General features: G+C 41.0%; 1 protein-coding gene across 1 annotated transcript; it reads left to right on the forward strand.

Annotated features, from left to right (window-relative positions):
• Positions 1–2,204: 2,204 nt before the first annotated feature.
• LOC101861907 lies at positions 2,205–12,423 on the forward strand (the record flags this gene model as incomplete). Its single annotated transcript, XM_005105641.2, is given in 3 exon segments — positions 2,205–2,385; positions 9,882–10,025; positions 11,847–12,423. Coding segments are annotated over 3 exon segments (474 nt in total). The 3' UTR covers positions 12,113–12,423.
• Positions 12,424–12,762: the final 339 nt, after the last annotated feature.

The following is a 12,762-nucleotide window of genomic DNA, read 5'->3' on the forward strand; positions in this document are numbered from 1 at the left end:
TGTCTCAATGGGCTAAGATTATGGGTACATACTTTAATGAAATTTTCAGTGTGTTAACTATTAGTGATCTATTGTGTGCGTACTGTATTCACGTGTGTTCTGTGTGTGGACATCAGATAAAAAATGAAGCACGCCTTTGTATTGTACCAGTGAGTTGAGGAAGCTTTAAATTGGATCTAATGTTTATTGTTCAATGCAGCAATGTATCGTGTAGAGTATCTATTGGAAATTCGCTTTCGTTCTTCATTACGTGAAGCTAAGCTGAGACCACATTATACAGCAGAACTTTTGCATCCGTTTACGGATGGAAGGCAAAAGAGATGTTCTAATCATCAGTGGTGCATCATGAAGAATGCATCGTTCAATCAAAGAGCAATTGACAAATTTGCTAAACATAAATCCTAAAGGACACAAATCATGTATAGAGACGCATAGGTGATTCCATGTTCCTGGTTTTAAACGTGGTATTGCCACTAAAAATATATAATACCTTTGAATCTTTTTACATTTCCATTGGGGGGGGGGGGTTAATCTCTATGCGTGTTTCACTGTCTTTTCAGTCATTATGAAGTCTTTATAATCTGAGGGATCTCAGTGTTTGGTCACGGCTAGCCCTACCCTCTTTAAAACCCACCCGAAACCATTGAAATGAGGTGACGAATAAGCAACCGCACCAGTTGATGGAGAAAAAAATAATATATTCCTGCATCTCAGGACACGGCTGAATTCTCTGGGTCATGAGAGTAAAGTATCTAACTCGACCGTGTAGTGATCTCCAAACATGCGATACCACCGGTGTTATGAACATGCACTGCACGTAACCGGACGAGAGAGCCTTCAAACCGGGATCAGATTATGAAAAGAATATCGACTCTATGACCAAGTCGTGGAGTGAAGTAAGCTAATAAAAAATCCGTTTACTCTGGAGCTAGCCTAATGTGTGAAGACAGAGTAAGTGAAAGATTAAAAGTGTCTGAGTTATTGCGTAAAATGAGGATCTTACACGTCCGTAAACCTATCTTCCAATGTGACTTTTTAGAGCAACGTTTAAGGACAGAGAGCTGAGAAGAATTATACAACTATCTTACCAACTGTTAAATAATAATAAATGTTATTTCGAGGCAAAAAATACGTTCGATTTGTAGCATCGATACCTATCTACAAAAACTTGAAAAGTGTGCCAGTCCTCGTACAAAGCGCAAAAAAAATTTTGTCACCCTTTGTTGGGGCTTTGCATGGAACAAACAGAACACGAATCTTTAAGAACGCAAGGAAAATAGTAAATTGTAAGCTTCAAGACGTTGACATAATATATTTAAATGCTTGTTTTCGTTAATATGACTCCATAATTAATTATACTGAACACCATCTCCAGGAAGCATACATAGATCTGCTAGAATCAATTTTCAAAATCCTTCAGCTTGCTTCAAAAACTGAAAGATATAAGAACTCCTTGGAGCCTCTTCTGTCAGCTTAATGAAGGGGAACCATTTCTAAAACCAATAGACTATAGAGTGATCTTTTTGTATGAGAATAATAATGGTCTATGCTTGTGACTGATGTGTATAGAAGAGACAGAAAGATGACTGTCCGTCAGTGTGTGTCTGTCCTAACCAGGAGTTTCAGCTATTTGGTTTAATATTTTGAGACCAGCAATGCTTTCTTACAACTTGTTGTCTCATTTTTCAGAGATCACGGACAAAATGACTAGCCAGGGTTCCTTCAGAGTTTGAATTAGAGGCCATACTTGCATCACATAGGTTTTCAGCTGGCTAAAATATACGGTAGGCGCTATTGGCCTACATACCCTTAGCTCAGGGAAAGGGAAATTAAGGGGTTGCGTGAATCTTCATGTATCATTTTCTGTTTTCAGACTTGTTCAGGAGTGCTCTGTTAGCTCAGTTGGTATCATGCTGAACTATAGAGCGGATGGCCCCGGTTGGAATCCCTGACTGGGTGTTCTTGAGCTCAGGTCATTTTGTGAAGTTTGCATGCAAGGCTCTCAACCAATTTGGCTCGGTCCTCCGGGGGATGGACGTTTAATTCGGAGTTCTGCCTCCTTAATAATCTAATAGTGTTGATATGGGCGTCAAACATATACACTTACACTAACACTCACGCTTACAAACTTCTTCATTTGTACCTTTTCAAGATACAACATTGAGATCATTGATTCTTATTTTCTCCACTCCTTTTTGTTGCAGATTTTCTATTGAAGACAGCAGTGAAAGGAAAGGCTACAAGAATTTAAAAGTCTAACCTGAGGAATTCTCAAGACTTTTGAACTTTTTAAGGAGGCAGCTCGAAAACCTGTGAAGGCCATGGGAACTTCCGCCATCTTGATCAGTGGTTTACTTCTTACTGTTGTTACCCTCTTTGTTGTCGGTGAGTGTTTTTGTGTGTGTGTGGGGGGGGGGGGGGTTATTGTTGTAAGTGTTATGTGAGGGGGTTTCTTTGGGTTTACTTATTTGATTGTTTAATTGATTATTTGTTTTGGAACTTTGTTCATTCCCGTATACCTTCTTCGACTGCAGTGTCAATCATACACTTCAACAAACAAAACGAATACAGGCTATATTATACATTTAATGCATATAAATAACTGGTTTTTATTCGACCTGTAACAACCACGGAGTAGCAAAAATCACAGTGAATTTTTTTAAACATTCAGTTGTACCATAAGTTCACAACTTAGGTTGAGGTAGCGTCGGTAGCCTAGCTACCGGACTTGTAGTCGTGAGATTGCGGGTTGGGGGTTCGAGCCTCAGCTCGATCCGAGGTTGTCACCTTGACAAGGATTAAACTTGAAGCTCGCGCCTCTTGAATTTTATCTCGCAAGCCATCACGGCTTCGAGATAAGATGAGAAGGCCTGCGTTTCGCGCCGCTGGTCACTTTTGGCTGAGTTCTCTCACCGTGCGGCCACGCCTCGTTTTTCTCTTGGTTTAAAATTTTTTGTTCCTGCGGGTTTTGGTTTATTAGCCTTTTTCTAAGATTTCCTGTTTGCCTGGGACTCATGTGAGTAGGCTTTCTTTTTCAAAGACGTGAACAAATTTGAAATAATATTTACAAACATGTCCGTAATAGAGACAGACGAATTCCACCTGGCAGATTTTGACTTTGAAGACGACGATTGTACTGGGCCAGGGGATAATAAGAAACCGGCTCAAAACGAAAGTCCGGTATCAGAACAAAAAGGACCCGATAATGATGGGAATCAAATGCCTGGGGTACAGGCAAATCTTTTGTCTGCTATTGAGATGCAGACAAAACTATTAACAAAAATTTGAAAGTCGAACAAAGTATCTGGCAAAATAAGAGGACGAAAGAAATTAAGGTATGAAAATTCCTCTTCCTCTTCATCGTCATCTTCTTCTTCATCATCTTCGCCACCCTGTTCCCCAATAAGAAAGAAACAAAAGAGAAGGGTTAATTCTCCTTCACCGAAACGGTGCACTCCAACCCTCCCCCGCTCTCCTTCATCCTCTTTTCTATCTCGCGCGGTGCGTGAGGCCGGTGAAGGTCAACGTGACCGAACTGACCGCTCTGTTCCCCCCGGAGAGGTTGAAACATCAGCAGATGAGATGGAGAAAGAAATAAGGGGTGCTGCAAATTTAAACCCCGCGGATCATAATAGTACTTGTAGGGAAAACATCTTCGAGGACGCTGAGGCAGAATTGTTGATGGAGGATGAAGTGGGTCCACCAATTTCGGACACATTAGCAAAGTTTGTCGCCAATCGTTTCCAAAAGAAATTAAGCGACAACATTCTGAAGAAAAAATTAGGGGAATACAAACAACCATCCAATTGCCCTCAGCTATCTGCTCCGCAGACAAACAATTTCAAATGGAAAGCCCTCCGGGCACCATACCGTCGAAACGATGCGCGCCTCACAAACACACAAACCAATATTGCCAAGGTCGCCACGGCAGTGGCCACGGCAATTGATAATCTCCAGCAAAAAAAGGAGAGAGATCTTGATTTTCAATCGACTATGGGGCACCTTTTAAATGCCTTGTCAATCACGGGACACGCGCTTCAGCATCTGACAGCGTTCAGAAAAGATGCTCAGCGCTACGCGCTTCCGCATGATTACAAAGGAGAGTGTGATGTCGAGGCAGGAAACAGCAAACTGCTTTACGGAGAGGATGTAAAGAAAACTCTCCGAGAAGCGAAAGACGAAAAACGATTGGCTTTCAGCCTCACAGAAAAAAGCAGTTACACTGCAAAACCATTTAACAAAGGCAAGTCTTTTTTAAGAAGACAGAAGCCCTTCGGGCAAAAACAACAAAAGGGTCGCCACTTCCAAAAACGCTCTTTTCGACAGATGGGACAACAGTTCCGCAAAAAGCAAAAATAGTGGAAGAAAACCTTCAGGTAAGTGAAAAGTTCATTCGAACGACAATAGCTCTGCAGCAATTGACTGTCTCGTAGAAGAAATGAATGCTTTCCAAGCAGGTCAAATCAAAGACAGGATATCAGAATGGCGGACACTGACATCTGACTCCCAGATCCTTGAAATGGTACAAGGAACAAAAATTGGCTTTAGCTGTGAAAGTGCAAAACCATACTATTGCACTAATCGGAGTATTTCCTTTACTCAAGAGGAAATGACAGCTATAGACAAAGAAATATCGAACCTTTTACACAAGAAAGTTATAGTTGAAACATTGCACGAACAAGGTGACGTTGTCTCTGGCATCTTTACGAGAGAAAAACAAGATGGTACCTTCCGGGTGATTCTGAATTTGAAAAATTTGAACAAGAGCTTAGTTTACATAATATTCAAAATGGAAACCCTAAAGTCTGCGCTCACCCTGCTTAGTCCAGGCTGTTTTATGGCTAGCATTGATTTAGTTTCGGCTTACTACAGTGTCCCCATAGCAGCAGAACATCAAAAATTCTTGAAATTCAAATGGAAAGACAAACTGTCTAAATTTACTTGTTATCCCAACGGCTTGGCTCAAGCGCCCCACAACTTCACAAAGCTTACTAAACCCATATTTTCCCATCTTCATAGTATCGGTCATGTCAGTTCGAGTTATCTCGACGATTCATTGCTCGTGGGAAACGCTGAAAAAATTGTGAGAAGAATGTGTCAGATACAGTTTCCCTATTTAATCGGCTTGGTTTTGTGGTTCACCCACACAAATCGTCATTCAAACCCTCTCAGAGAATTATATATCTGGTGTTCGAAATTGACTCAGTCACAATGACCGTTTATCTGTCAAAAGAAAAAAGGGAACGAGTAGAAAGTCATTGCAGGGCATTCTTACGAAGGTCGGCCCATCCCTAGACGTTCAGAGGGATAGTATAAGAACGTATAGGCCCAACCTGTACGAGAAGTAGCTCGTCTAATCGGCTTACTTGTATCATGTTTCCCCGCGGTACCGTTTGGCCCCGCCCACTACAGATGCCTAGAAAGGGAAAAGGTGCAGGCAATTATGAAAACTAGAGGAAATTGGGATAGTGTGATGCATTTGTCGAGATCGGCACTGGAAGAAGTTAAGTGGTGGTACCGGCACGGATTGTTTAGTGTTTCCCCGATTTCTTGCCCTGATCCGGACCTAGTAATTTTCAGTGACGCGAGTCTCTTTGCGTGGGGCGCTGTGTGCGGAAATGAGAAAACAGAGGGGGGGGGGGCGTGGACAGTAGAAGAGAAAGAACTGCATATCAATGAATTAAAACTATAAGCTGCTTTCTTGGCTTTAAGATCCTTTTCCAAAGGGCTAAAAAATAACCCGCAGTCATCAGAATCTTTGTTGACAATACCGCAACCATGGCTTGTTTGAACAAAATGGGATCCTCCAAATCCCTCTCACTAGATAATTTATCGAAGAAAGTCTGGGCATGGTGTGAAAATAAAAACTTGTGGTTATCAGCAGCAAGAATAGCTGGGAAAGATAATGTAGATGCGGACAAAGAAAGTAGAACAATGAACATTGACGCAGAATGGATGTTGAGCGCATCTCTGTTGAAATCTTCACTTTCAGTGCTACAATTCAAACCAGACATTGATCTTTTTGCCTCCTGGCTTAACAAACAATTTCCAAAATACATATCCTACAGAGCAGATCCCGTTGCTTCTCTCTCATATCCAGAGTCATACATGTACAAAAGATGAAGAAGGACGAAGCAGACGGGATCGTCGTGGCACTATGCTGGCCCACACAGCCTTTTTCCCTCTTCTAATGCAAATCCTCGTCGGAAAGCCAGTCCTTCTATCTGCAAGGGAAAATTTGCTCCACCTACCAAGCAGTCCGGACCAGAAACATCCTTTGAACAAAAAGCTTCGCTTGCTAATATGCAAGTGTCAGGGAAAAATACGAAAGTGAAGGCCTTTCTGGAGCTGCAACCGACCTTCTCATGTCCTCGTGGCGAAATGAAACAAAGAAGGCGTATCACCGATACATTGAAGACTGGAAGCGGTACGCGGTCCTCCAACAAGTGGATTCAATTTCATCGCCATTAAACGTTGCGCTCAATTTCCTTGCTACATTAGTCACGGAAGGGAAATCGTACTGTGCTTTATGCATTGGAAGGTCTGCCCTGACATGTTATATCAACGTGGAAAATTGTTCAAAATCTTTTGGTAACCTGCCTCAAGTTAGGAGATTTATGAAAGGACCTTTTGAGTCTAGACCTAGTCTGCCTCTAAAAAGCAGAGTAACCACTTGGGATGTAAACACAGTACTTTCTTTTCTAGAAACATGGTACCCCCATGAAAGCCTCACTTTAAAAGAACTGTCTTTAAAGTTCGTCATGTTGTTGGCCCTCCTGTCTGGACAAAGGTGTCAAACTTTGTATAAATTAGACACTAACTGCATGACTTTGACATCAAACAAATGTACATTTTTCATTTCAAATCTGTTGAAGCATTCTCGCAAGGGTTGTCACCAGAAGCCTCTCGAATTTTTGGCATTTGAAAATTGCCCACAACTTTGCATCGTAGAAATACTGACTGTGTATTTGAACATGACAGGAGAGCATAGGAAACACAACAACACAAGTCGTCTCCTGATCAGTTTCAAAAGGCCACACTTGCCCATAAGTAAGGACACATTATGCAGATGGATTAAATCTGTTCTGGACCTGGCAGGTATTGACATTGCATTCTCTGCGCATAGCACTCGCTCTGCGAGCACATCAGCTGCCTCTGAAGCAGGTGTCCCACTCACTACAATTTTAGAGGCAGCAGGCTGGACGCAAGAGAGTACCTTTACTCGATTTTACAAAAGCAAGTAAAACACAACTTCGGACAACGTCTGCTAGACACATACTTTTCAAAATCCACATGACTTATTGCATTTATTGATCGGACATTATATATTAATATCTATACATGTATTATACTAACATCATTATTACAAAACTTGTAAGGATTGAAATATTCTGTATGTTAATCACCGTACTACGGTTTTGCTTTGGTTCATTGGACGTTACAGGTCACGACTCTGTACATATTATCATCCAATGACACGGCATGGTGGGAAAAGGATTCTTTCCTTCATGCAGACTAAAACTGATTTATTGCATTGAGCAGTTGGACTTTACAAGTCTATGCTGTGTATAATATTGTTACTGCAATTCATAAAGTTGAAGGATGTTTACTTTATTTGAATGGCTCATGTTTACATTGCATTAGTTGATGGACAGAGTACATGCGCCTTATTTGTGTATAATTATCTCATCACAAATCAGGGAGGACAAGGTCTCTTTATTTCATGCAGCATGAAACTGATTCTTACGCTGATGGATTGGACATTACATGTCAACTTTATACGTACGGTATCATTATCTCATCACTTGTTTGGTGGAAGAAAACTCTTTACTTACGCAACATGAAGTAAAATAATTCCATTTAATTAAAAAACGATTTGACATTACATGTCTATACCTCATACCACTATCTCAACAAAATTCATGACGTTGGAAAATGTTTTACTATTTTCAGTGTTACTGATTTGTATAAATGGACTGGACATTGCATGTCACTTTTTCTTCTTTTAACTTTATTCCGCATGCATATGATTTATTGCATTTAAGTGTTCTGCATATTACGCATGCAGATATCATCACTATGTCACCAGCAAATAAACACTCATGATGATTTACAAATTGTTTTACAAACATATTATTTTTATTATGTGACAATGTTCTCTTGGCTTTGCTTGAAAGGCAGTTGTCCTAATTCGGTTTAGCGACTCGATAGTTACATTCTGGCTCTAAAGTCTCATCTTACCTCGAAGCCCTGATGGCTTGCGAGATAAAATTAAAGAAACATGCCATCTTACCTGGGTAAGGGAAGCTTGTTTCTGATTTTGTCGAGTAAGTCATCAGGAGCTGAGTGGGAAGATGCCCACCCTTTCCCTCCCTTTGAGACAAAGTCAAAGCATTCCATGCTTTAATTTGAGAAAATGTCAAAAGCATTCCATGCTTTAAGCTGACAAAATTGAGAATGTGACTATCGTGATCTAAAGTATGACTAGCGGCGCGAAACGCAGGCCTTCTCATCTTCCCATTCACCTCCTGATGACTTACTCGACAAAATCAGAAACAAGCTTCACTTACCCAGGTAAGATCGCATGTTTCTTTAATTACCTAATAGTGTTGATAAGGGAGTTAAAAACCTATACCATTTCGCATTTTCAAATGTTGACAATTTCATCATGATTTTTGTCAGCACCTTTTAGGTCAGTCTGTTTGAACGACACAATATAGAAAACAAACAATTAATATACTTTTAAACAGAATGGGTTTTGTTTTTGTTTTAGTAAGTGTTTTGCGGCACTTGTAACACAATAAAGTCACATAAGTACCGAAGATTAAAGGTGTTAGAAGGGAGTAACAAACATAAAAAAGAAGAAGGGGAGATAAAGACGATAGATGTTTGATAGGAAAGAAGGAGAAAACCACACCAGAGCACCCGCCAACCACCCACACAGAATGTTTAAGACGAATTATGTTAATAAAGTGGAATGAGGTTATTACTTAGTTTAATAGGAGTTTTACAGCACTTGCAGTACAAAAAGTGCAGAAGATTAGAGGTGTTACAAGAGAACTACAAACACAAAAAGGAGAAGAGATCAGGACGATAAACGTTTGATAGAAACGTTTCTAAATTTCTACTAAATTTGAACAAAACGCAAAAAGTTACTTGGATGGATATCTCAAAGTGCGGAGAAAGTTTTGGGAAGTGATTGGGGGTTATGCTGTTGAAGAGGTCTGGTTCCAGTGGGATGGAGCCACACCCCTCACGTTATGAGGGTCCATTGTATGGTTGCAAGAAATTTTTGGGGAACGCCTTATAAACCGAAAGCTTACAATACATGAATTGTCACCGTGTATTCCGACTTGAACCCCCTCAGTTATTTAGTTACGGGATTTTTTTGACAGACATAGTCTCCAGAAACATGTTACAGGATTATTCAAAACTTCCAATGGCGAACTGGAGCTTGTCTGGGGACAATTGTTCAAAACCTGACGCATACAATTTAGAACAGCCGAGACCTTACCTGAGTTTATTTAACAGTACCAGTTTTATATAAATTTGTTCTTCATTGCACACCTGATAAACTATATACACTCTAGTTAATTTTTAAGAAGTTGCAAAGTTTAATGTTACAATCTGTTTTGGTGGGTTTTTTAACCCACAAATTTAACCCACAAAAAACAACATTTAAACGTGATTTTTTTTTCTAACGTGTAATTTGATTTTCTTCATATTGATAACATTGACGCCCCCCCCCCCCCCCCTTTCCGGTTGTATTTTATTTGCACGAAGTTTTATTGATATAGGCAAGAAATGTCATTGTATTTCACTACCAGGTCCCAGAGTTCCAGGTCCTTTTATTTTCCGTTTTCTTTTTCTCTTTCATATAGATGGCAGACAGATGTGCTGGTCCTGCCAGTACGTGGCTGGAGGCCGAGGTGAGGAATGTGCAAGTGCCCCGAGCAATTGGACCGAGGGCAACCCAAGGACCCAATGTGAGGGCTACTGCGTGACCTTGGCTAGATTTTCTGCATGTGAGTTGCCACCACCCCATAGAAACAGAAAAAGAATACAAATTTCAGCGAGCCGATACATTTAACTGCTGTGTTGGCTTACTATTGTTGTTAAAGTTTACCCTCGACACCCCCACCCCCATTAGACACAAGGTATGTACTTTTGAATGCAGATCACTCAGTCCTTTTTAAGAACAATAAATTCCTGGAAGGGCAAGAAAAATAGTTTGGACAACGCTGAGATTCCATCTTTGAATGCTGCTGTATCGAACTTCCTGTCAACAGTGGCTGGCCCATACAAAAGGAAAGACTTCTTTTAAAATTCGCCAGCCTTCAATAAAAGGTCATGTCGGAAAGCCAGCCATTCAAACATAAACGTATCAATCGGAAATCAACAAAAATAAACTTTGATCTCCCCAAGATCAGGCCCAACGACCAACTGGTCTGGAAAACTTAGGCACAGGTACCAATAGACAACAGTATTTGTCAAAAAGACAGGCATACACGGTATGACCTGTGTAATACTCCTTCGTTGTAACAAATGACGATCCATGAGATTTTGGAGTCTCAAAAAATGTATATATCCATTGCATCATTATGGGGGGGTTCAAACCTTTTCCACGGAATATACTTAATATGGGCTACTTGACTCGGATCAAACTATGGCTCAGAAAACCGGTAAAAGTACAGTTGAACACCCCATTTCAACCACTAGACCTAATGGGCAACATCCAGAGTCCCTGTTAGGATCACAGTGCCGTTGCAGGTATGTCTTACAGAAACAGCAAACAGCGGGTGATCCTCGTAATGCGTGGGGACAGTTTACACTACTTGATTTTGCAAAAAAAAACACCAACCAAATAACAAAAACCTAGCTCCACCCTCCCAACCCACTCACCACCACCACCCCCTCCCCCTACACACACACACACACACACACACACACACACACACACACACACACACACACACACACACTTTTAGCAACCTTTTTTTTCTAACACGATGACTAACAAGAAATGAACTGATTTGAACCTGTATCTCTGGAACAGGATAATACATGTACATGTACGAGTATATCGCATTCGATAGACATATACGTAGATATTCAGGAGGATACCTTCCCTACTTTAGAACGAAACTGGGGTCTTTTGGGGACAAAGTGAAGAGACTGACTGCTGCGCCACAGACGCAAATTTGTAAGAATGTCGGATAAATCAGAATAATTCAGAGTGGCCTGCCCGAATTCTATTCTTTGACTAGTTTGGGGGGGGGGGGTCGTTTATTTATCTAAATTTTATTTTAGCCTATGTCTCCTTCAGCCCGACGCGTATTTGCGTTGCGCTCGACAGTCGTTAGCGACGAGTCGCGAGGTGTGTATCCTTATCATCACACATCACACACACGGCGTGTCGACCGACACTCCTTGGCCAGGTATTTTGACCAATGGTGATGCTTTAAACTTGTCACACTCCCAGTCTGTCGCAGGCGACGAGGTCTGGATTGCTAAATGGACCCATCGCAGGTGACGGTCGCGCGTGGCTAGACGTCGCGTCGCGTGTAAGGAGACGGGTTCTTTATAATCTTACTTGATTGATATTGGAGAATCAAGGACGGCGCACAAAGCGACGATACATACTCTTAGTTTTTACAGATCTTATTTTGGGGGTGGGGGGGTGGGTGGGGGGGATACGTTCCCTGAAATGTATTACTTGGTTATTTTACCGACTCAGCTGTTTAAACGTGTTATTTCTCGTTTTCTCAGATGTAAAGTTCACTAATTATTAGTCATTTGGACATTCACACAACCTCATGTCGTTATTCCTATTATTTCTCCAACAGTCACGGGTAAACCCACCTATACCTTTCGTGGTTGTTATGCAAGCAAGGGGAATCGGAAGCAAGGCTGCGTTAGGGATGGCGCCGAAAACGACTGCTACTACATCTGTGGTGATGGGAACCACTACTGTAACGACAAATCACTACCCACATCGCCTTATGTGGCGCCCACTGGTGGCAACGGAGCTGTCGGTATATTTACCTTTGGACTGACATACACTGCATATTTGTTTTTGGCCGTTTTGGTGGCCCAATGTTTAATTCATTGAAGACGCACTGTTTCGGAGTACATACTTTAAAAATATAGAAGAATAGTTTCGTTTTTCGAGCAGATTTTTCCATTCTGTTTTCTTTGTCTGAAACTTTAATGAGGCATGCAAAAATGTATGCAGGTTATGAAATATGCAAATTGACCTATTAGGTTTGTGTACGATGGTTCAAAACGTGCCGCAACGTCGCCTTTGGTCTGTTACTGATTACTGGTTGGACACATGCGTCGCTTCGTTCTTAAAGAGTTAACAAAATCTTTTTACTGCCGTTCTGCTGTATAAAATGTACTGAATAAATAATGCTCTCGGTGCTGCGGTGTTTTTGTGATCTTTATTGTTGCTTCTGGCGTGCTATTGTTGTGTATTTGTGCTGCTTTTAGGAAGTGAGTAAGTGACAGTTCAGAAAAAGAGTCAGGTCCAAGTCAAGCTATCGTCGGCTTTGTGATAAAACCGACTAACCCCAGCGAGGTAAATTTTACAGGAGAAGGAAAAAACTGTTTTATTTCAAAACAAAGACGCCTAATGATAAATCAATGCTCTAAACACCTATAAAAAAAACACTTTACCGAGAGACTGTAGACCTTTTTCCCTTTAAAATTGCTTTTAATGAAACTGTGTGGGTTAAACGGTTATGTCGCTCAAATTTTCCT

Source organism: Aplysia californica, unplaced genomic scaffold, assembly GCF_000002075.1.
Source record: "Aplysia californica isolate F4 #8 unplaced genomic scaffold, AplCal3.0 scaffold00483, whole genome shotgun sequence".
NCBI classification, from domain to species: Eukaryota; Metazoa; Mollusca; class Gastropoda; order Aplysiida; family Aplysiidae; genus Aplysia; species Aplysia californica.